At 42.1% G+C, this 22290-nt stretch overlaps 1 protein-coding gene across 2 annotated transcripts in view; it reads left to right on the top strand.

Annotated features, from left to right (window-relative positions):
* mcm9 (minichromosome maintenance 9 homologous recombination repair factor) overlaps positions 1 to 21814 on the top strand; it is a 31941-nt gene extending 10127 nt beyond the window's left edge. For both annotated transcript variants that reach the window (XM_075459112.1, XM_075459111.1), the window contains exons 5-15: positions 667 to 873; positions 1010 to 1091; positions 3200 to 3400; positions 4274 to 4399; positions 5388 to 5507; positions 5688 to 5862; positions 6266 to 6468; positions 6813 to 7016; positions 9787 to 9869; positions 15976 to 16121; positions 17515 to 21814. In XM_075459112.1, the coding sequence (XP_075315227.1) occupies positions 667 to 873; positions 1010 to 1091; positions 3200 to 3400; positions 4274 to 4399; positions 5388 to 5507; positions 5688 to 5862; positions 6266 to 6468; positions 6813 to 7016; positions 9787 to 9869; positions 15976 to 16121; positions 17515 to 19318 (3351 nt within the window). In that variant the 3' untranslated portion in view covers positions 19319 to 21814. The remainder of the gene's footprint in view (positions 1 to 666; positions 874 to 1009; positions 1092 to 3199; positions 3401 to 4273; positions 4400 to 5387; positions 5508 to 5687; positions 5863 to 6265; positions 6469 to 6812; positions 7017 to 9786; positions 9870 to 15975; positions 16122 to 17514) is intronic.
* The last annotated feature ends 476 nt before the right edge of the window (positions 21815 to 22290 follow it).

The raw sequence follows: 22290 nt of genomic DNA, 5'->3' as shown, positions 1-22290 counted from the left end.
AGAGACTTGCTGAAGAGGTCCTGGCGGTGAATTTCCTTTCATCGTAGTAGGCTTGTCATTGAAAAAACCCGCTGCTCCACCTACTGTCCTGGCGGTGAATCGCCACGCAGCACACGCAACCGCCGACAAAGCAAAATGAAGCATAAACGTCTCGAGCCATTAACACAAGCGCAAGACGCAAGCGCAAGGGCAGTTAAAAGAGGTATAACTCAGCCTTGACTCTGCAGAAAGTTGGCGACCTCTGAGCACTATGCGCCTCAGCATCCTCTGACCCCGCTCTGTTTACCTGGCCGACCACTTCCTGGCTGAGTTGCTGTCGTTCCCAATCTCTTCCACTTTGTTATAACACCACTGACAGCTGACTGTGGAATATTTAGCAGGGAGGAAATTTCCCGACTGGACTTGTTGCACTTGTGCTTGAGTTTATACACCTGTGGCCATGGAAGTGATGGAACACCTGAATTGAATTATTTGGATGGCTGAGTGAATACTTTTGGCAACATAGTGTGTGTGTGTGTGTGTGTGTGTGTGTGTGTGTGTGTATAGATATATATATATATATATATACACACACACACACACACACACACACACACACACACACACACATACATATATACACACACACTTGTCATTATTTGTTTTTCTCTTTTCTTTCTCTTATAGGTTCTGGAGTATGAGCGTGATTACATGTGCACAAAGTGTAAACATGTTTTTACCGCACATGCAGATTTTGACCAGTTCTATACCTTTGTCCCACCGGTTAGCTGCACCAGTCCTGTTGGTTGTAACTCATACAAATTCAGTTGTCTCTCTGATGGATCTGAGCCTGCTGCCTGCAGGGACTACCAGGAGATAAAGATACAAGAGCAAGTATGGCACCTTTGCTTGTGATTCTTATTTATTATTTTGGTTTTCTATAATATATATTATAGATATAGTTTTATATATAGTACACACATACATTAAAATTTATTCAGATTTATTCAGGTGAATTTTCTTATCACAGGTGCAGAGGCTGTCAGTGGGAAGTATTCCCCGTTCTTTAGTGGTAGTTCTGGAGGATGACCTGGTTGACAGCTGTAAATCTGGTAAGACTGTGGGATAGTAAGATACCGTTGAAACGATTCTAATTTTTTTTTTTGCTGCATTTCAACATATTTAAATTGTCATGTTTTTGGATTTTATGTGAAAAACCTGTATAAAATAGTCCAATTATGTAGGTAAGTTAAAAGAAAAAAAATGTTTCAAAGACTTTTTTTAAATTTCTTTCAAACATTTTGTGTGTGTATCTATATATATATATATATATATATATTCACACCCGCAGATGATGCAGGACTTTTAGGGTATGTCTCATACGCATATTTTAGTTTGGCACATCCACTGGTAATTTGGTCCATTCCTCATGACAGAACTGTTCCAGCTCACTCAAACTGGATGGATTCTGCTGATATACAGTCATCTCTAAGTCATAGCAAACATTCTCATTGAGATTGAAGTGAGTGCAGACAAAGTATATCTATAAATAGAGTATTGATACTGCCTTTAAGACTAAAGATCTGGGTATTAAAACCAGGGCAGAACAAGCATCCAGTCATCTACCTCAGAAGTGGACCTGGACATCACGCATGACTAGCAAGGTACAAATTAGATCATGGGGGACTGGAACATGCTGCTGAAAAGTGGGCTACTAGAACAAGACATTCATGGACTAGAGCAGTGAATGTCACTGTTGGAATTCTGATATAACAGTAATCCCAGTAAGATGTTTATGTGACACGAGAAAAAAACAATTCAGTGTGTTTGTCCAACTGAAATGGAAGAAAGTCAAGCTACTTCGGATAAGATAATACAGTTGGGGATTAAATCACTTCTTGATGTACACACTCAACTAGACTCAAATGCTCTGTACATGTTCCAAAGTTCTATCTTTTAGTAAATATAGTAAAGTTTAAGTGTATATTATTACAGCTAAATTCCCCAAAAAAAGCCAAGCTGTGAGCATAGCTCAACCTCACTGTGCATGTAACTGTGCTGCGTGAGAGGTGCTATATGTAGAGAGCTCGGGATATTTCAAACCCAAAAAATAAGCAAATCAAAACAACTTCAAACACGGTTTTCTCACTTCCACAAATTACAGTGGTGTGAAAGTGTTTGCCCCCTTCTTGAGTTCTTATTTTTTTGCATGTTTGTCACACTTATATTAATTACTAATATTTAAATTTGTTTGATGATCTGAAACATTTAAGTGTGACAAACATGCAATCAAATAAGAAATCAGGAAGGGGGCAAACACTTTTTCACACCACTGTATATCTGCCTTTGCAGCTAGGAATAGATGAGATTCAATAGAAATATCGAACCAGGACAACAACTCAGAGGGTAATCATCATCATCCCTGCCAAGCCTTAATAACCAAGGCTAAATGACAAAGTATCCCCCGAAAGTCTTCTAGAAGAAGTGAATGCAGCAGATTCATGAATTGGCTGATTATGTGAAGTCCTATCAGTGGCTAGAAAAGGCTGGAGCTCACAGGCCCTGAGCAGAAGCGCAATAGAGGCCAGGGTCTACCACACCAGACGGGACCCCAGGTGTACACTGTGCTGAGAGCCCTCTGAAACAGTCCAGCAACACAGCATACATAGAAGGACATAGCCAAGTGGTGGGAATAGTTTACAGGGACAAATGTGCCGAGCCAAGTCAAAGTGGGAGATGCCTCCAAAGACCTTTCGAATTATACCAAATGCAGTCCACAGATTATCCAGGTTTGAATTAGCCCACAGCATGGAGATACTTGTTACTTTTGCTTCTTGACGTTGGCTTGGATATAAAATACCTTAGTGTAACATTTCCAATTCTGTCTGGTGAGCTGAGCACTCAGGTATCTGTCGGCATCTGAGAGCCTGCTTGAAGTTTACAACTTTTGAGAATCTTCATGTACGTGCAGTTCATACTGAACTGTTAAAGACCATATTAGCATGTCTACTTCTTGTAAAGTAAAGCTAAATATTCCTTTCCCACCTACCATCTCCCTTTCTGTTTGATCACACTGATCATAGATAAAGAAATGTATAATTATTGATGAATGAAAATGTTCACATCTGAAAAAAAAGCCATTGTTACGTAAAGGGTGTAAAGCACAGTGTCACACTCAAGCTTTAGTTTTCAGATGTTGAACTGTATGGAATGTTCACAGGGGACGACATAACTGTTTATGGCGTGATGTGTCTCCGCTGGAAGCCCTTTTATGATGGCACTCGCTGTGACGTGGAGCTGGTTCTTAAAGCTAATAACATAGAAGTAAACAACCAGCACGCTGTTGCTGCTCTGCTTGTGAAGGATGTTCAGAAAGAATTTGAAGATTTCTGGAACAGCTACAGACATGATCCTATAGCTGGTATGTAAAGTTTCCCAGGTATCATGACAATATTTAAATTTCTACTTTAAGGCCCTGTCACACTGTTGCGTATGAGAGAAGCGTATGAGTTGCGTATGAAAATTAATAATATAATTTTTATACGCACGAAAAGTCCTTGAAAATAAAGAATGACTAGCATATGAGTAGCATATGAACTGCGCATGCCCAGCGTACATTTCAACGCGCCTATATCAGCAGCCTTTCCACATTTGCTCCATTATTGCAGTAGACAACGCGCTATCAACATCTCTCGAGACATTCATCTCGATCATGCCTCCCAAGAAGCAATCGTCGTTTGCCCGGGCCCTGGGCCGAGGAAAAGGCAAAAAAACACAAGAATCATTCTCACCCAAACCTGCTGAAATGCATGATGCACCTGCGGCTGATGAGTTACATGCTTCTGAGCGATCAAGATCCCCAACTCCTCCTCCTGACCGCTCCCGTGAATCGTCGGTTGCCTGCCGCAGGCTATAAATACGCTAGCTGTACAGTACACCTTCATGCCAACAGGCAATTTATGTCCAGCGTTCTCGACCTATCAGTAACGTACCTATATCGTACCTCTAGCGTATTCAGCGTATGGCTAGCGTATGCTTAGCGTATTAACCATACGCACAAAAGTTTTGAGCATGTTCAAAAATTTATTTCTGCCTCAGCGTATGCCAATGTATGCCAGCGTGCTTGAAACGTATAACTATGCCTAACGTTCCCCTGGCGTATGTCAGCGTATACCAGCGTATGAGTGATAATTTTCATACGCAACTCATATGCTTCTCTCATACGCAACAGTGTGACAGGGCCTTTACCTTTAATTTATTGTTAAAAATGTCATTCTCTTCATTTTTTCTGTAGGTAGGAACCAGATCTTGTTGAGCTTATGCCCGCAAGTTTTTGGCATGTATGTGATTAAACTGGCTGTGGCAATGGTGTTGGCCGGTGGGGTGCAGAGAATAGATTCTTCTGGGACCAAGATCAGGGGTACCTATTTTTATTTTTTTTTTCTTATGCTATCAAATTAAGCAGCTGAAAAACCTACTGTTTTATCTAAAAAGCTAACATTGAAAAGGGCTCAAACTTGCATTTTTGAACAAGTACATTTGTGTGACTTGCAAGGTAAAAGAAAAGATGTGAACTGGAATGCAGGCTACCTCCATTGTTGATCCACTCCCTACTCCAGACTTGTATGAGCCAGACTCTTAGTTTGGTTAACGAATAGTCAGAAAAACATAAACAAAAGCACTTCAATTACCAGGGTTATCATTCAATTCCATAAAGTTTTATTTACATTCTTCCAATTCATACCTAAAATCATCAATCAAATCAAATGCATTGAATTCCAAATTACTCTAAATCATATAGAGCCAACAACAAAAAAAGCCTTGCTAAAGACAAACGGATACGATTGAAAACTTTTTGAACTCTTTGAACCAATCTCCCATCCTGAGCGTGCACGAGGTGACTGTAGAGAGAAACAACTCCCTTTTAATAGGAAGAAACCTCCATCAGAACCAGAACCAGGAAGGGCGGCCATCTGCCTCCACCAGCTGGGGGCTGAGAGGACAGAAAAGGGGGGACAACAAACACCGTAACACCAGGCCAGGGACACCTGCTGAGAGAGCGAGACACACAAGTTAATGACAACAATGATGTCACATGTACATGGGAGCTCCCCCAGCAGTCTGGACCTATAGCATTATAACCATCTCCAAATCTCAAAAAGTTAGAATAGAATGTTGTGTAAATAAAAACAAAAAAAACAGCAATGATTTAAGAATATCATAAACCAATACTTCATTCACAATGGAACATCGAAGAGAAATCACATGTTGAACGTAGAGATGCGCTGATTGTGAGCAGACACAATGTTAAAAATGATCATGTGGTCCATAGTCAATAGCTGATACTGATTGTTTTTGCCATTTTTTTCTTTCATATGTATATATATTTACTCACCTGTTCTCTCTAGGAGAGTGTCACATGTTGCTCGTTGGTGATCCTGGTACAGGCAAGTCTCAGTTCCTGAAATATGCAGCAAAGATTGTATCCCGATCTGTGCTTACAGCTGGAATTGGATCAACAAGTGCAGGTAGGCCCTATTCTCTGTCAGCTCCCTATGTTAAAGGACTATTTATATTTTCCTCATAATTTGTTTTTTATCAGGAAGTTATCATCTACAGCTTGATTTTCTCAGGAATAGAATTTTAATTCTTAAAGAGATTGCTGATTTATAGATTTCTACATGAAGTCAACTTGTTCTTTGTTGAAGGGTTGACAGTTGCTGCAGTGAAGGATGGAGGTGACTGGCATCTCGAGGCTGGAGCCCTGGTTCTGTCAGATGGTGGTTTATGCTGCATTGATGAATTCAACAGCATCAAGGAACATGACCGCATTAGCATTCATGAAGCTATGGAACAGCAGTCCATTAGCGTGGCCAAAGCTGGGTACAACAACCATACATATACACTGAATTCCACAATGTTCAAACAACATAACTGTTTGCAGTTCAATTGAAAATCTGTCATTTGCCATGCAAAATTGAATGTTAAAAAAAAAAGTATTTAAACATAAATTCTTTTAAACACATACATAAAAAGACGTTTTTTTTTGCTTGTTTTCTTGCTTGTTTCACATATATATAAAAATGTCTCCTAATTAGTCATTGTTTTCTTCTGCTGTATTGAAAATGGTATTTAGTGTTTTCCAACATATCAAGTATATAATTCTTGTATTGTAGTAACCCATAATGTGTATATTTGCATGTGTGTATTTCTTAATATATATAGGACCTCTTCATTCACAGCCCTTTTTTTTTCTGCTCTCTCCTATACAATCTCTACTCTGTAGTATAGTTTGTAAGCTGAACACAAGGACTACCATCTTGGCAGCTACCAACCCAAAAGGCCAGTATGACTCCAACGAGCCTCTTTCTGTGAATGTAGCTCTGGCCAGCCCTTTGCTAAGTCGTTTTGACCTTGTCCTAGTTCTGCTTGACACCAGAAATGCTGAGTGGGACCGCATCATCTCTTCTTTTATTCTGGAAGACAGAGGTAATGCATGTGCTTTAGAATCAAGACAATTAAATACTAGAAACATTGAGACTGACTGGCATTATGTTGCATTATTATTATTATTCTCAAGTATTTTAATGTTGAAGCATACATTTTATACAGCATGATTTCAGGTGGATAACATATTTAGCAATTGCATTTACTAGTAAATAAACAGTATTTAGGTAAGACAGTAAATGTTATACTTGTATAACATTATACTAATATTAAACTTTTGTTTTAGCAAAACATGTAAAAATTGGCTGAAATTGACATGGAGTAATTGTTAATTGTTTTTCATGCCACTCAGTCTATGAAATCCATCTCTTTCTGTTTGCTTGAAGGGCTACCAGCTGAGTCCTCTGGCCTGTGGTCCATGGAGAAAATGAAGGCTTATTTCAGTGTGATTAAGCAATTACAACCACATGTTACTGAGCAAGCCAACTGCATCTTGAGTCGTTACTACCAGCTGCAGCGACAGAGTGATGGTCGCAATGCTGCCCGCACAACTATCCGCATGCTAGAGAGTCTGAGCAGACTGGCTGAAGGTAAGATTGGACTTTTGACTTCATGATGTTACGTTATATTCAAAGTAATTTGCATCTTAAGGCAACTGACTTTTTACCTCTATCCTCAAAGCTGATCTCTGGCTTTCAGTAACACCATTCAAAGGATATCTGTTGGAACAGGGAAACACGAGTTAATGACCACAATAATGTCACATATACATAAAGAGAGTAAAGTGAGGAAAGGTGTGACAGATGAGGCCCCCCAGCAGTCTAGGCCTATAGCAGCTTAACTATGGGATGTTTCAGGATCACCTGAGCCATCCCTAACTATAAGCTTTATCAAAAAGGAAAGTTTTAAGCCTGTTCTTAAAAGTGGAAAGGGTGTCTGCTTCCCGGACATTTACTGGCAGCTTATTCCACAAGAGAGGGGCCTGATAACTGAAGGCTCTGCCTCCCATTCTACTTTTAGAAACTCTGGGAACCTCAAGTAAACCTGCAGTTTGGGAACGAAGTGCTCTGTTAGGAAAATATCTTACAATGAGATCTTTAAGATATGATGGAGCTCGGTCATTAAGAGCTTTATATGAGAGGAGAAGAATCTTAAATTCTATTCTGAATTTAACAGGGAGCCAATGAAGAGAAGCTAAAACTGGAGAAATATGATCTCTCCTGTTAGTTCTCATCAGAACTCTGGCTGCAGCATTTTGGATCAGCTGGAGGCTTTTCAGAGAATATGTGGGACAGCCCAATAATAAAGAATTACAGTAGTCCAATCCTGAAGTAACAAATGCATGGAGAAGTTTTTCTGCATCACTCTGAGACAAGATGTTCCTGATTTTAACAATATTACGAAGATGAAAGAAGGCAGTCCTAGAAACCTGTTTTATATGCGAGTCAAATGATTCTGAGTCATCCAGGTCTTTATGTCTTTAAGACATGCTTGTAGTCTGACCAACCTATTGGGTTCATCTGGTTTTATAGATAAGTACAACTGGGTATCATCAGCATAGCAATGGAAATGTATGCCATGCTGTCTAATAATGTTACCTAATGGAAGCATGTATAAAGTGAAAAGAATCGGTCCAAGCACAGAACCCTGAGGAACTCCATGACTTACTCTGGTGTGTGAGGAAGATTCTTCATTTACAAGAACAAACTGAAATCTATCAGATAAATATGACTTAAACCAGCCTAATGCAGTTCCTTTAATCCCAATAACATGTTCAAGTCTCTGTAATAAGATACTGTGATCGACCGTATCAAATGCAGCACTGAGATCCAACAGGACAAGCACAGATCCTTCTTTCCATCTAAGGGTTGTTGTCTTGATCCCACACTTCAGGTCTTCTCCAGTCATTCAAGTATCCTTTGACAAGATACCGAACCCCACATTAACCATTAAACCCCACATTACATTCTAGACTGGGCAGTAGCTTTACATAATAAACTGCTCACTACAATCAGGCACGTTTCCTAAACCCTTAAAACCCTAAACCCTTAAAAGTAGCTGCCATCAAGCCACTCCTAAAAAAGAGAACATTGGATGCTTCCATTTTAACCAACTACAGACCCATCTCAAATCTTCCTTTTATAGCCAAGATTGTTGAGAAAGTGGTTTTTAATCAACTCAGTAACTTCTTGAACTCCAGTGGACTCCTTGACAAATTTCAGTCAGGCTTCCGACCTCACCACAGTACAGAAACGGCTCTTATTAAAGTGTTAAATGACATAAGGTTGAACACTGACTCAGGCAAGGTGTCAGTTCTGGTATTGTTGGATCTCAGTGCTGCATTTGACACTGTGGATCACAGTATACTGCTGAACAGGTTGGAAACCTGGGCAGGACTCAGCGGGACTGTCCTAGAATGGTTCAGGTCCTACTTGGCGGAGCGGAGTTATTTTGTGACCATTGGAAGTAATCAATCTGATCGAGTGGCTATGACATGTGGAGTTCCTCAGGGGTTAGTTCTTGGACCCCTTCTGTTCAATCTATACATGCTGCCTCTGGGTCAAATTCTGAAGAACTCTAAAGTCAACTACCACAGCTATGCAAATGACACACAGATATATCTCGCACTGTCTCCGGATGACTGCAGTCCTATAGAGTCATTGTGCGACTGCTTAGAGCAAGTCAAAAAGTGGATGAACCTAAATTTCCTTCAGTTAAATCAAGAAAAAACTGAGGTCATTGTGTTTGGCAACAAAGAGAAGAGGTTTGCTGTCAGTAAACATCTTGAGTCACTGTCTCTAGAAACTAAACACCAAGTCCGGAACCTCGGCGTGCTGATAGACTCAGACCTGACCTTCAACTATCATATCAAATCAGTCACCAAATCAGCCTTTTATCAACTTAAGGACATATCCAGAATTAAGGGTTTCATGTCCCAAACAGATCAGGAGAAGCTGATTCATGCTTTCATCTCCAACAGACTTGACTACTGTAATGGTCTTCTGACTGGACTCCCCCAAAAGAGTCTCAAACAGCTGCAGCTCATTCAGAACGCTGCAGCCCGAGATTGCACCTGAAGAAGCCTGATCCGTCTGTCCATCCACCATTTGCTCCAACTTACCATTACTCAAGGACAAAATCCTTAGATACTTTAACTCCTCTGCCTGAGTAGGAATTTAATTTAGACCTTGTATTTATTTAAGGCCTGTCTTGGCTATTATTTTGCATAATATTATTTATTCTGTGCACTGCTGGACTTGGATGACAAATGTAACCCTAACCCTAAAGAGTTAACTAAACCAAGCTAAGCTAGAGAACTGTACTGGTTACACAGCTTTTTTTTCATTTTTTATCTTTCAGCTCATGCCAGGCTCATGTACAGAGAGACTGTAACCGTAGAGGATGCTGTCATTGCTGTCTCTGTTATGGAGTGCTCGATGCAGGTAAAGAGAAAATGAAATGACCGACTTTAATGCAAGAACAATGCAATATAAATTTGTGTTTTTTTTGTCCAATGAATGCTGTCTTTTGTTACACCTTGCATTGCCAGTTAGATGTTGCAAAAATACGTATTGCACTTTTAGTAACAAAAGTGGTATCAAGGTTCTTCTGTGTAAGATGGCAGCACAGACAGGTCTATAAACTAATTCAATATAAATGTTTGTGCAATTCATACCTTTGTGCATATATGATCAATATGAGGTTAAGGTCAAGGTTTTTGTTATTCGTACCTTACCGTAGTACTGGTAAACTCGCTGTGCAGGCAGGAATTCAGCAATCCCAGTACAAAATGACAGCTACGTAAAATACATTATGACAGACAAGACAACAACAGTACACACATCCTAACATATGCGATCATTAAAAGTGCAGTAATTAAAAAATGCTTTAACATCAATTGTTCAATATGAACATGATTGTTAACCTCTGGGCCTTACTGTTCAGCATTACAATTGCTGTTGGTCCAAAGCTCTTTCTGTACCGTTTTGTCCTTACCTGAGGGAACACAAAACGATGGCCAGAGCGAAGGAGCTGGAACTCACCATGCAAAGGGTGTGAGCCATCTTTGATAATACAGGTAGTTTTACGTTGTAACTGTGTGTCATAAAAAGAAGACATGGTGAGTTGAGGCTTCCCAATTAGCCGCCCAGCCCATTTAATGATTTGGTTCAGGGAATTTTTGTCCTGTAGTGACAGATTACCAAACCAAGACACCAAGGCAAAAGATAACAGTGACTCAATAAAAGCACAATAAGATGGGGTCAGCGTAGTTTTGTCGATGTTAAAACAGAACAGTTTCCGAAGATAAAACAGCCGCTGATGTCCCTCTTGCATGCTGCCTCGCAGTTCTTGTTAAGTCAGCTTGTCATCAATGACAATCCCAAGATACTTGTAATTGTCCACGCATTCAACAGATTGGCTCTTAATGACTGGGATCATGGTTTGGAGCCTGAGTTCTAAAATCAATAATCATGTCCTTTGTTTTGTACGTATTAAGCACAAAGAAAGAAAGATCGCACCAACTGATAAAATCCTCCAAGACTCATTATTAGATTCATTTTTGTGCAACAAACTTACAATGACGGTATCGTCTGCAAATTTTAAAATGTGCCTGTTTTCATAGACACTCTTGCACATGTCTGTATAAAGGATAAAAAGTAAGGGAGGGAGAACACTGGTTCTGCCAGAGGTTTCTTCCTGTTCAAAGGGAGTCGTTTCTCTCCACAGTCGCCTCAGGCACGCTCAGGACGGGAGATTGGACCGAAAAAGAAAAAGTTTTCAGTGCAATCTGTTGGTTTTCTTAGCTAGGAAATTGTTTTTGAATTGGCTCTATATGAACGAATTGGATTATTTTATGAATTATGATTATTATTAATTAATTGAATTCCAATTGGCTTGAATTGGACTTTATTATCTAAGTGCCTTGAGATGACATTTGTTGTATTTGGCGCTATATAAATAAAATAAAATTGAATTGAATTGAACACATCCCTGAGCTGAGCCAGTAGAGGAACATAGCGACTCAGATAAAATGCCATTCACTTTGACTCTCTGTGTTCTGTCTGTTAAATAATCTAAATGATTATGGCTTATGGCTTACGGATTTATTTATTTATTATTTTATATATATATATTATTCTATTTGTTTATTTAATTATTTTTTTTATTTGTTTGTTTGTTTTGTTTTAGTTTACTTTTATCTATTCATCCATTATTTAAAATATCTATTTATTTATTATTATTATTTTTTTTTTTTTAAATTATTTAATTATGTACTTATTTATCCAGTGTTTTTCCTCATGGGGATCTTCCACACCAGGGACTATGCCTGCTTGGTCTGTGGGGATGGCCCTGGTTCGGGGTGGCTGGGGGATCCTGCACTGCAGCCCTGGCTGTGGTGTGGATGCCGGCCTGCCCTGATCTGGGCGGTTCCCCGTGGTGGTGGCCTCTGTGGTCATTGGTGGGCCGGCTCCCGGTGTGGACAGATCCCCAAGATACCGTTTCCTCACTTCAGCGTCAAGCCAGATTTTAATGTTGATTGTTGTTGATATTGATGTTGCTCATGTTGGGGGGTGGTGGGGGGGTAGTATGTGTGCAGTGTGGTTGTCAGTGTGATGTTGTGTGTGAGTTTATGCATGAATTGATTTGATTATTGATTTTATTATGTAAAGCACTTTGTGCTGCTTTTTTAGTATGAAATAAATTAAGTTTGATTTGATTATCTGGAAGTGCTCAACAAGCCTCGTGGCTAAAATATGAGGTTGGCTGGAGTTAAAAGCTGATGAAAAGTCAATCTAACGTGGGTTTTATTCCCCTCGAGATGTTTAAATAAAGGGTTTAGCAGGGTAAGTGTGGCATCTTCAACGCCTCTGTGGACCCTGTAAGCAAATTGCATGGGGTCAAGTGCATGTGCAGTCCTCCCTAGAAGCTCTGACTTAGCAATTTTCTCAAATGATTTCATTAAAAGAGAGGTGAGGGCGACCGGTCTAAAATCATTCAGCGTTTTAGGTCTGCTGACTTTAGGAACAGGGATAATGTCTGCTTGTTTCCACAGCCTGGGCACCTTTTGCTGACTCAGTGATACATTAAAAATGCGATGAAAGATTGGACTCAGTTGTTTTGCACATGACTTAAGTAAGATTCCACTTATTTTATCAGGTCCAGGGCTTTTATTTGTTTTGAGAGAGAGGAGGCACTTTTCTTTGTTCTAGTACTAAGTGTTGGTCATCTTTAAGATTATCTGTCAGACTCTTAACTTCCTCACTGAAGTCAAACTGGTCAAATCGTAAATAAAATTTATTGACAGCACTGGCTCGATCACAATTTGACCCGAAACCATCAAAAGTGATGTAGGTGCCCTTGGTCTGTTTTTTGCCTGCCATTGTCTTCATACCAGATCAGGCAGTGGAAAGGTTCTTAGCTGCTAGTTTGCTCTCTACTTTGGTTTTGTATTTCTGTTTAGCCTGTGAAGTTTCATTTCTCAGCTCTCTATTAGCTGCTTTAAGTTCAGAAGGTCTCCCACAATTAAAGGCCAGCTTATTCTGCTGTAGATGAACCCTGACTTCCTTGGACATCCAGGGTTTGTTATTGGGGTACACCTTGATCTTTTTGGTGGGAATGATCATATTCTCACAGGAAGTCGTATAAGTCTAATCACATCAGTGAGTTCATCAATGTCTGTGCAGGAGTCTTTAAACATCTCCCAATCGGTGCTGTTGAAACACCCTTTGAGACAAGCAGTCGATTTGTCAGATCAAATTTTGACCTCTTTGGTCTGTATTTTTTCACTTTTTAGTACAGTTTTATATGCAGGGAGAAGGAGCACACAATTGTCGTCAGCAGAACCTAATGGAAGCAGCCGATTTGATTTATAAGCTCCCTTTACTGTACCATAGCAGAGGTCTACTGTCTTGTCCTTCCTAGTTGTGCAAGTAACATATTGATAAAAGGTCTTCAAGGACTTTTTTTTAGTGACACATGATTCAAATCTCCCGATATGAAATGTGGTGCTTCAGGTGACATGGACTGCAGTTTCTGCACTACCTCAAAAACAGCGCTTGTTGCAAAAGACGGATTTTCTTTGGGGGGAATATACACAGTTGTGATGAATATCTGGGGGAATTCACGGGGCAGGTAGAATGGGCGGAGCGACACTGACAGAAGTTCCACGTCAGGCGAACAGAGGCTTTCCCTCACTGTCACACAGCTGCAGTACCGCTTGTTGACGCACACGCCCCCTCCCCAAGATTTCCCTGTGATGTCCACATTCCAATCCTGCCGGATCCCAAACCACTTCCATTTCAAAAGTGTTGATTGATGCAAATAGTGAACATATATCGTCTCAAGTTCACTAAGATGGCCCTAACAAAGGAACTGCAGGTGTAGCTAATTTTAACAACCATAGACACGATCCACTGATTTTGAGAGTCAAACTTTACTAAAGCTTTATCAGATAGGAAAGTTTTAAGCCTGATCTTAAAGGTAGAGAGGGTTTCTGCTTCCTGAAGCCAAACTGGCAGCTGGTTCCACAGAGAGGGGCCTGATAACTGAAGGCTCTGCCTCCCATTCTACTTTTAGAAACTCTGGGAACCTCAAGTAAACCTGCAGTCTGAGAGCAAAGTGCTCTGTTAGGAAAATATCTTACAATGAGATCTTTAAGATATGATGGAGCTCGGTCATTAAGAGCTTGAGTTGGAGGATACTGTGTGCTTCCTCTGCTGGTTTTCCTGTAAAAGCTAAATGAACCCATTTGAACCCTATTTGGTGAAAAACTTCTTACTTCTTTACTTCTCCCCACCAGTAAGCAACCGTCATCTCTCATTTACACAGAGCCAAATATGACAGCCAGCTGTCTAACTAAGAATTTTGAGAAAGTCTGTCTTCTGTGCCTTGTTTTTTATTGATGTTCACCTTCACTGATTTAAGTACATTTGTTACATTAAAATCTTACTGAAGCAGAAATGAATCTTTATCCTGTGTTTGTCAAATTCCAGATGAAATGTTACTCCCCTCTCAGCCAAGCATGGATGATCACAACAACATTTAAAAACTTGGAGGTTGTCCCCACTGAACACAGATTCTAAATGAACCACAATAATGGGAAAACGGCTTGTTTTAGCTGAAGCACCCTGCCTTGATTTGAACTAACTCTGTATTTCCCTCATCTTCCTGCTGTGGACTAAGTTATCAACATCTTCAGTTGTGTAACGTGCGCTTTGCTGGGTTTGGACATCTGCCGATGATGTGGTCGAGCCTCCAACATCGTGAGCATAGAAGTAGGAGATAGACTGTCTCCATCCAGCTTTGATCAATGATGCCAGCGATGCATCTGTTAATTCCATGTATGTCTGTTTGAAAATGAGACTATGCCCAGTTTGTCTGAGGCTACTGGATTGTAGTTGGCCTATTTCTAACATCACAGAAGGCTGGGTTCCTCTTTCACCTTGAATACGACTGCACTGTGACTCTGAGCCCTGATTTCAATCCTTACCTAAAAGTCCTCAACCTAAAATTCAAGAAAAATTGTTTAGTGGTCCAACTCCACAATTGAGTAAAACATCAAAGTGTCGTGCATCACATGTTAGACGTTTCCACTCAAAGGTTTGAATTAGCTTTACTCTGACTTCAACTGTAAATGGTTTACACATTTTATTACTGCTGACCTGCAGTTTGTAAACATGGAATTGTATTCTGTACGATGACCAACTTACTTTTGGTCTTGAAATGCACCACAAACAGGAGCATTAGATATTTGGGTACATGACCTTGAACATCTTTAGCTCAACACTTCAGGTGGAAATGTGTCCCAGCTTGGAGCACTGAGCAGCTGAACTGAAGGTGTGCTCAGTGCTGTTCTCACCAGCATGGAGAGTCGAGAACATGTGTAACGGATCCCTCCGCCTGCACTCATTCACACTGCAGTTACTATGCAGAAAAGCTTTATTTAAGCTGTCACGATGGGGTCCAGTGTGTCCCAAAGTGTGGGTGTGCAGAGATGTGTGGTGGGAATGACTTTACGGCTCAGGATTCTCAGAGCAGCATGTGGTGCCGCCTCAGTCTGTAGCGTTTCTGTAAGTTTGGATATTTGTCATCCTGCCTTTTCTCCCCTTGACTCAGCACACCAGATAACTACCCGAAACTGCCCGAGCCATGGATCCAACTGTGAAGCCGCTTTTTCTGGCTGACCTGCTGCTTCACTAGTGTCTTGTAACCTTATCTGGGTTCTACAAAGTGCTTCCCAATGCGGTCACCCACACCCTCTCATTGTGTGAGTGCAGCACCTTGTCCTGCAGTCACACACTGGTGAGCACATGTGGGCTTCTGTGTTTTTCCTCGAGCACCTGAGCGTGCTGGGGACTGTTTCATCTGATCTCAGTGGGATGTGCTGAGCCTGCAGACTGCAGAATATTAACTGATTCAGTGCTGACACTTTTGGCTGTAAACCATAAATGATAGTGATGTATTTCAACGCTGAATCCTCATGTCCACTAAGACGGTTTCTCTGTGTTCCACCATGAGTCTGTAACCATCTGCTGCACTCCTCCTCAGGGCGGCGCTCTGCTGGGAAACGTAAATGCACTGCTCACCTCATTCCCTGCTGACCCTGTTCAGCAGTATCAAACTCAGTGTCAGATAGTGCTGGAAGGACTGAACCTGCCACTGCTGCTTCAGAATGAGATGGACAGACTGGACGGGTGAGTCACGGCCCCTTTGTCATCTGTTGAGTCTCCACAGTTGGGCTGGAGCCTGCTGCTGTGCACAGTGCTTAAAGGATGCTGCAGGTTCTTATCATTTTCAAGACACCCTGCAAGCAGCTTACAATGAATGTTTAACTTCCTGTAATTTCCTTGTTGTACTAAAACTGATCAGAGAACAAGCATCCTGTCGCACTGGTCCAGAAAACATGGCATGAGTTATTGAGTTTGTGCTGAACATTTCCACTCATTCATGCAGCCGTATTCACGCAGCTGCATTCATGCAGCCGTATTCACGCAGCCGTATTCACGCAGCCGTATTCATGCAGCCGTATTCATGCAGCCGTATTCATGCAGCCGTATTCATGCAGCCGCATTCATGCAGCCGCATTCATGCAGCCGCATTCATGCAGCCGTATTCATGCAGCCGTATTCATGCAGCCGTATTCATGCAGCCGTATTCATGCAGCCGTATTCATGCAGCCGTATTCATGCAGCCGTATTCATGCAGCCGTATTCATGCAGCCGTATTCATGCAGCCGTATTCATGCAGCTGTATTCATGCAGCTGTATTCATGCAGCTGTATTCATGCAGCCGTATTCATGCAGCTGTATTCATGCAGCTGTATTCATGCAGCCGTATTCATGCAGCTGTATTCATGCAGCCGTATTCATGCAGCCGTATTCATGCAGCTGTATTCATGCAGCCGTATTCATGCAGCCGTATTCATGCAGCTGTATTCATGCAGCTGTATTCATGCAGCTGTATTCATGCAGCCGTATTCATGCAGCCGCATTCATGCAGCTGTATTCATGCAGCCGTATTCATGCAGCCGCATTCATGCAGCTGTATTCATGCAGCTGTATTCATGCAGCCGTATTCATGCAGCCGTATTCATGCAGCCGTATTCATGCAGCCGTATTCATGCAGCCGTATTCATGCAGCCGCATTCATGCAGCCGTATTCATGCAGCCGTATTCATGCAGCCGCATTCATGCAGCCGTATTCACGCAGCCGTATTCACGCAGCCGCATTCACGCAGCTGTATTCACGCAGCTGTATTCATGCAGCTGCATTCATGCAGCCGTATTCATGCAGCCGTATTCATGCAGCCGTATTCATGCAGCCGTATTCATGCAGCTGCATTCATGCAGCCGCATTCATGCAGCTGCATTCATGCAGCTGCATTCATGCAGCCGTATTCATGCAGCCGCATTCATGCAGCCGCATTCATGCAGCCGCATTCATGCAGCCGCATTCATGCAGCTGTATTCATGCAGCCGTATTCATGCAGCTGTATTCATGCAGCTGCATTCATGCAGCTTTCTTGATGCTGTGAGCCTGGAGATGTCTGGCAGGATAACATTATGCATTATCTGCTTTCTTCACTAGGCTGAGGGGCAGCACCTCAGAGGCCTCTGATCCTCCAGCTGCTGATCACCAGCATCAACTCAGCAGCACCAACTCTGACAAAACCCAAAGCAGCAACATTGCAGTGGATAGTGGTTTGGACGGGTTCCATACCAGCAGTCCCTCACTGTCACTACATGATGTGAATTTATCCATAATTACATCGACTCAAGACACCCTAAATAGGACTGTAAACTCTGGTTGGTCAGGTATGCCAACAGTAAGGAAACAGCCAAGTTGTCAGATTGATGAGGATGTTCTGAGTAATGCTAGCTCAATGTTAAATCATGATGTGATTCCACATCCTCTGGAAATCATTACCTTTGGTACAGAAGAGGGAAAACAAGCTGATAAAAATGAAAGCATTAATCAGAGGCTTCCTAAAACCCAAGAGGAGATCCAACAGTCTGAGAGACGGAAAGATGCAAGCCATCCACCGCTGTTTGGATGTGGCGTTCAGAGGTTCTCTAAGAATCTGACGGACAAAAGGGTCCAGCAGCTGGTGCTGAAACAACAGCAGCAGCAGCAGGGTGATGAAGAGACCGGAGGAGGACATGCAGAAAGGAGGGTTTGTGTAGATGCTGCACGTAAGATTATGAATGATGCCCGGGATGCAGTTTCAGATACCCATCCAAGCAGCACACTGTCATTAGACAGCCACCTCCCTTCATACATCCCAGTTCAGGATAACCGCTCCACCAATACAGACAGTGGACTGGAGAAAGAAGAGCCGAAGGGCCTGACTGGGCTGAAGAACATCAGTGCTGTGCTAAGTGCAAAGATGGAAGCTAAAGCTGAAACGCACTCAGTCCTGCATGCAAGGTTGTCTGGTTTTATCTTCAAACCAAGGAAAATGAGACCTGTCCACAGCCACAACATTACTGCCGACTCAGAAGAGCAAAGGAACACAGGAATAAATTCACAGAAAACAGTTGGTCACGATGACTCTGCCAGCCCACTTCCAAACGCAAGAAAGAGAAAATGGATGCAAAACACAGATGACTCTCTTCCAGAGGTTGTTGGTGGAGGAAAAGAGGTGGATTTTGTCAGCGACGTGGGAAAGAATGGAGCTAAAGCCAGTATGTCTGCTGCATCAAAAAGGCTGTACAATGTTTATTTCTTTAGAAAGGACGAAGGGGCACATAGTGATACTGAGGGGGAGAAAAATACAGGGACAGGAAATCTATGTCAGCAAAGATCCACAGTTAACACAAGTGATGAGAAAGTAGATCCCTGTACTGGCAGCCCCACGTTCAGTCCAACCTCTTCCATCAGTAATCCACAAGGTTTGGAATCAGGCCAAATCAAGACCGCCGTGGCCTCCTCTGCTGCCACCAAACTGTCAAGATTCTCATTCACCTGCACAAATCAACCCACAACAACAGCTCCGACTGAAGTGGCAAAAAGTCCATCTAAAAGAGACGCCATTGGAAGTTTGAGAGCTAATTCAAAAATCAAGGAAGCTCTAAATTCCTCCAAAGGAAAGGGGGGTAAAACTATAGCCTGCGCAGTTACAAAGCCCCCTGCAGGAGAGGACCAAGGGCCAGGGTCCCCAACCAGACCAAAGCAGGCGGACCCTCCTCATGTGCCAGAGGTGAACAGTGGTCCGGATAACTATGCTGTGAGACTGAAGAAGAGGAGGTGTTTCCGTTTAAGCCCCCCACCAAACAGTGATGCTTCCAGGACTCTCCTCTCAGCACCGTCTCTGTTCCGTTCTACTGAGGTGTGTAATGATGTTCTTGACACCGACTGGGACCAAGAGATTTTAAAGCCAGCCAAAGTCTGAACTCAAATATCAAAATAACCATACCGTACTGCACAAGTTGTGGAAATGAATTAGAAAATGGACTCTTAACTAGTTCTGTGCTGGAGCAGTTTCTGTGAGCTCTGTGTCATCATGTCTGACTGCAGATGTTGAGCTGTGGACTGTTTGGTCCTCTGTCCTGGTGCTGGGGTCGCCACCTGGGTCCACTTCTGAGCGGAGCGTTGTCCGCACGCTGGTGGAGCCCGCTGGTGGAACCAGGTTCGTTCTACGTTTGCTTTGAGAAGTTAAACTTTTTGTGCTGGAGTAGCAGAAACATTGACAGCTGTTCATGTGCAGGAAAGTGAACGAGGACATTTCCAGCACATTTAATGTTTGCTTGTTGTTTTTCTTGTAATGGTTCTGAAAGCCATGTCACATCAGACGAGGATTGTTTGATTTGTTCCTTCCTGAATGTTAAATGAAGTACAGGATACACATCTGTTTTCCCAAGTCATTTAGTGTCATTAGCAGGTCATTTCTTTAAAAGAATGTATGCTTTTTGTTCCTTTCTTCTTCCTGATAGGCTGGCCTGTTTGGACTGGTGGTTTCATGTCATGTGTCACATGCTGCTTTTAGGAATCAGACCTTTGGCCTGGACAGCTGTTTCCTCACTCCTACAGAAATGAAACTCACAGTGTCATCATGCTGTTCTTCTTCTCATCATTTCATTACATTATTCCTGATGTAAACTCATGTGATCTATACAGTGAAGGGGAGACTTTAGTTGAGAACATGATAGACTGATCAGAGTACACATTTTGTAGAAAAGGAAAAGAATTGGGGCTCAACCAGTTGAGCAGGCGTCTGGTGTACTGAGGCCCAGAGAGCCCGAGTCGGAGCCCGAGTCGGAGCCCGAGTCGGAGCCCGAGTCGGAGCCCGAGTCGGAGCCCGAGTCGGAGCCCGAGTCAGAGCCCGAGTCGGAGCCCGAGTCAGAGCCCGAGTCAGAGCCCGAGTCAGAGCCCGAGTCAGAGCCCGAGTCAGAGCCCGAGTCAGAGCCCTGGCCTTGTGCCCCTTGCTCATGTCCTTTCCATCTCTCTTTGTCTCCTTTTCTGTCTACCCACTGTTGCATAAAGGCCATTAGCGCCCAAAATACCTTAAAGTAAAGATGAAGCTGAGTGGTTGTAAAAGTAGGGAAATGTTGTCCCTCCACAGAAAGTAACCGCTTTTTATTGAACAAACATGGAAGGTTGTGCAGCTCGGGCTTATTTGGTTTTCACCACCAGTTTCCTCTGCTAGAGATTTCCAAGTGTTTGGAAAATTCCAATTTCCATGAAATGATTCCCCATTCCAAAAGAATGCTCTCATTATTAAATCAATGCACTTATAGAAACACATATTTCCTCTGATGCTAGTGAACCAGAGCAGACTGAGCTCTGAACCGACTCACTAAAACCGACCTGTGCATGTATCAAGTCAGCAGGGAAGCAAACATGTAAAACATACTGTAGTTGTAATTAATGACAGCCATTTTAGCAAAGTAGAGGCGAAGGTTATATCAACTTGTAATTTGAATTAACATGCAAATGATGTGCTGTTTAAAGAGTGCTCACAGACTAACGAGCAGTTCCACGTAGAGAGACCATGGAAATGGTTCTAAAAGTCAAGAAAATGATTCATCTCCGAGTGGGACAGAAGACGTTGGATGTTCCCAGTCAGCTTGTCTGAATCTTGGAGCAGGAACAAACAAAATGGGAAGTTCGTAACAGGGAAACATACAGGTTGACCAAGAAAGACGTCAAAGAGGTCAGAAAACAGCCTGACTATACAAAATGATGAACCAATGGGCAGAAACAGGAGTCACTGTTTGAGAGCAAACTGAAAGAAATGGGATTTCCATCCAGAAAAAGCCAAAGTAAACCATCACTGACACCCAAAGGGAAGAAAAGCAGGTGGGCTGAAGAGAAGCCGTCGTGGACTGTGGATGGTTCGATGGAAGTGAGATTCAGAGATGAATCACCAATCTGGAGCTTTAGTTTGCTCCGATGAAGCATAGAGAGATGACTGGCTGAAGAAAACGGGCCCATTCCCACCATCACTGATGATACGGGCTGATGTCAGGTAAAGGACCTGGGGAGATGGCAGCCATTACCTCTGCAGGAGATGTTCAGGTGGACTGCATCTCTCCACAGAGCAAGGCTTTTCCTCAGGTAAGACATCAGCTCAATAACGTGACCAGCAAACTCAGTCTGAGGAAAGTCCATCCTGCAGAGCTGATCTGGAACCGACTGATGAAGAATGGAGTCTTTATTAGAGCAGAAAAGACTCAGCATCTGGAACTAAGCGCCAACTGATTTTGTGCTTCAGGATTCCATCGTTTCTTTCCCCTCTATTTCTTCTGAAACAGCTATTTATTATTAATGTTGTTTGCAGGATTTGTGATTTTTATTTTTATTTTTGTTTTTTCCCTTCAGAATAAAACAGCTGGATGAGGGTCTTCCAAAAATATGAATTGTGGTTATTCTATATGTTTGCTATGAGTTCTACTGACTAAAATAAAATAAATCATCACCCATCTTAGAAAATGAATCCCTAAAAAAAATCTATTATTTTTCCTTCATGCGCATCGTGGTAGTAAAAGTTTTGTCTGTTTCTGTCTCTAGTTTGATTTCTAATATTTCATATGTAACTGACTCGTCTGGTTAAAAGTGGTGCGAAGGCTCCATCAGGATGATGTTTTCTGAACAGCGTCTGCTCGTATCTGAGAAAAAAGCTTCGAGTCAAATTATATTCACAAGTTTATTAGTGAAATTAGTAATGGATTAAAAATCAATTATATTCTTGAAGGAGTCATTTTCCACTGTACAACACCACAATGAAGGCATATATCATGAGAGTTCCAGCACAAAGGGAGCATTGAATAGTTTTTGCCTTGAAAAGAAACTAAGCACATGTAAAGCCACTAAGCCATCAGACTAACATGGATCACAATGGGGCGGACCTGAGCGCTCACCCAC

This window comes from Odontesthes bonariensis, chromosome 24 (genome assembly GCF_027942865.1).
Source record: "Odontesthes bonariensis isolate fOdoBon6 chromosome 24, fOdoBon6.hap1, whole genome shotgun sequence".
NCBI classification, from domain to species: domain Eukaryota; kingdom Metazoa; phylum Chordata; class Actinopteri; order Atheriniformes; family Atherinopsidae; genus Odontesthes; species Odontesthes bonariensis.
The sequence above is the reverse complement of the archived record's forward strand: the minus strand, read 5'-3'. Positions and strand labels throughout refer to the sequence as shown.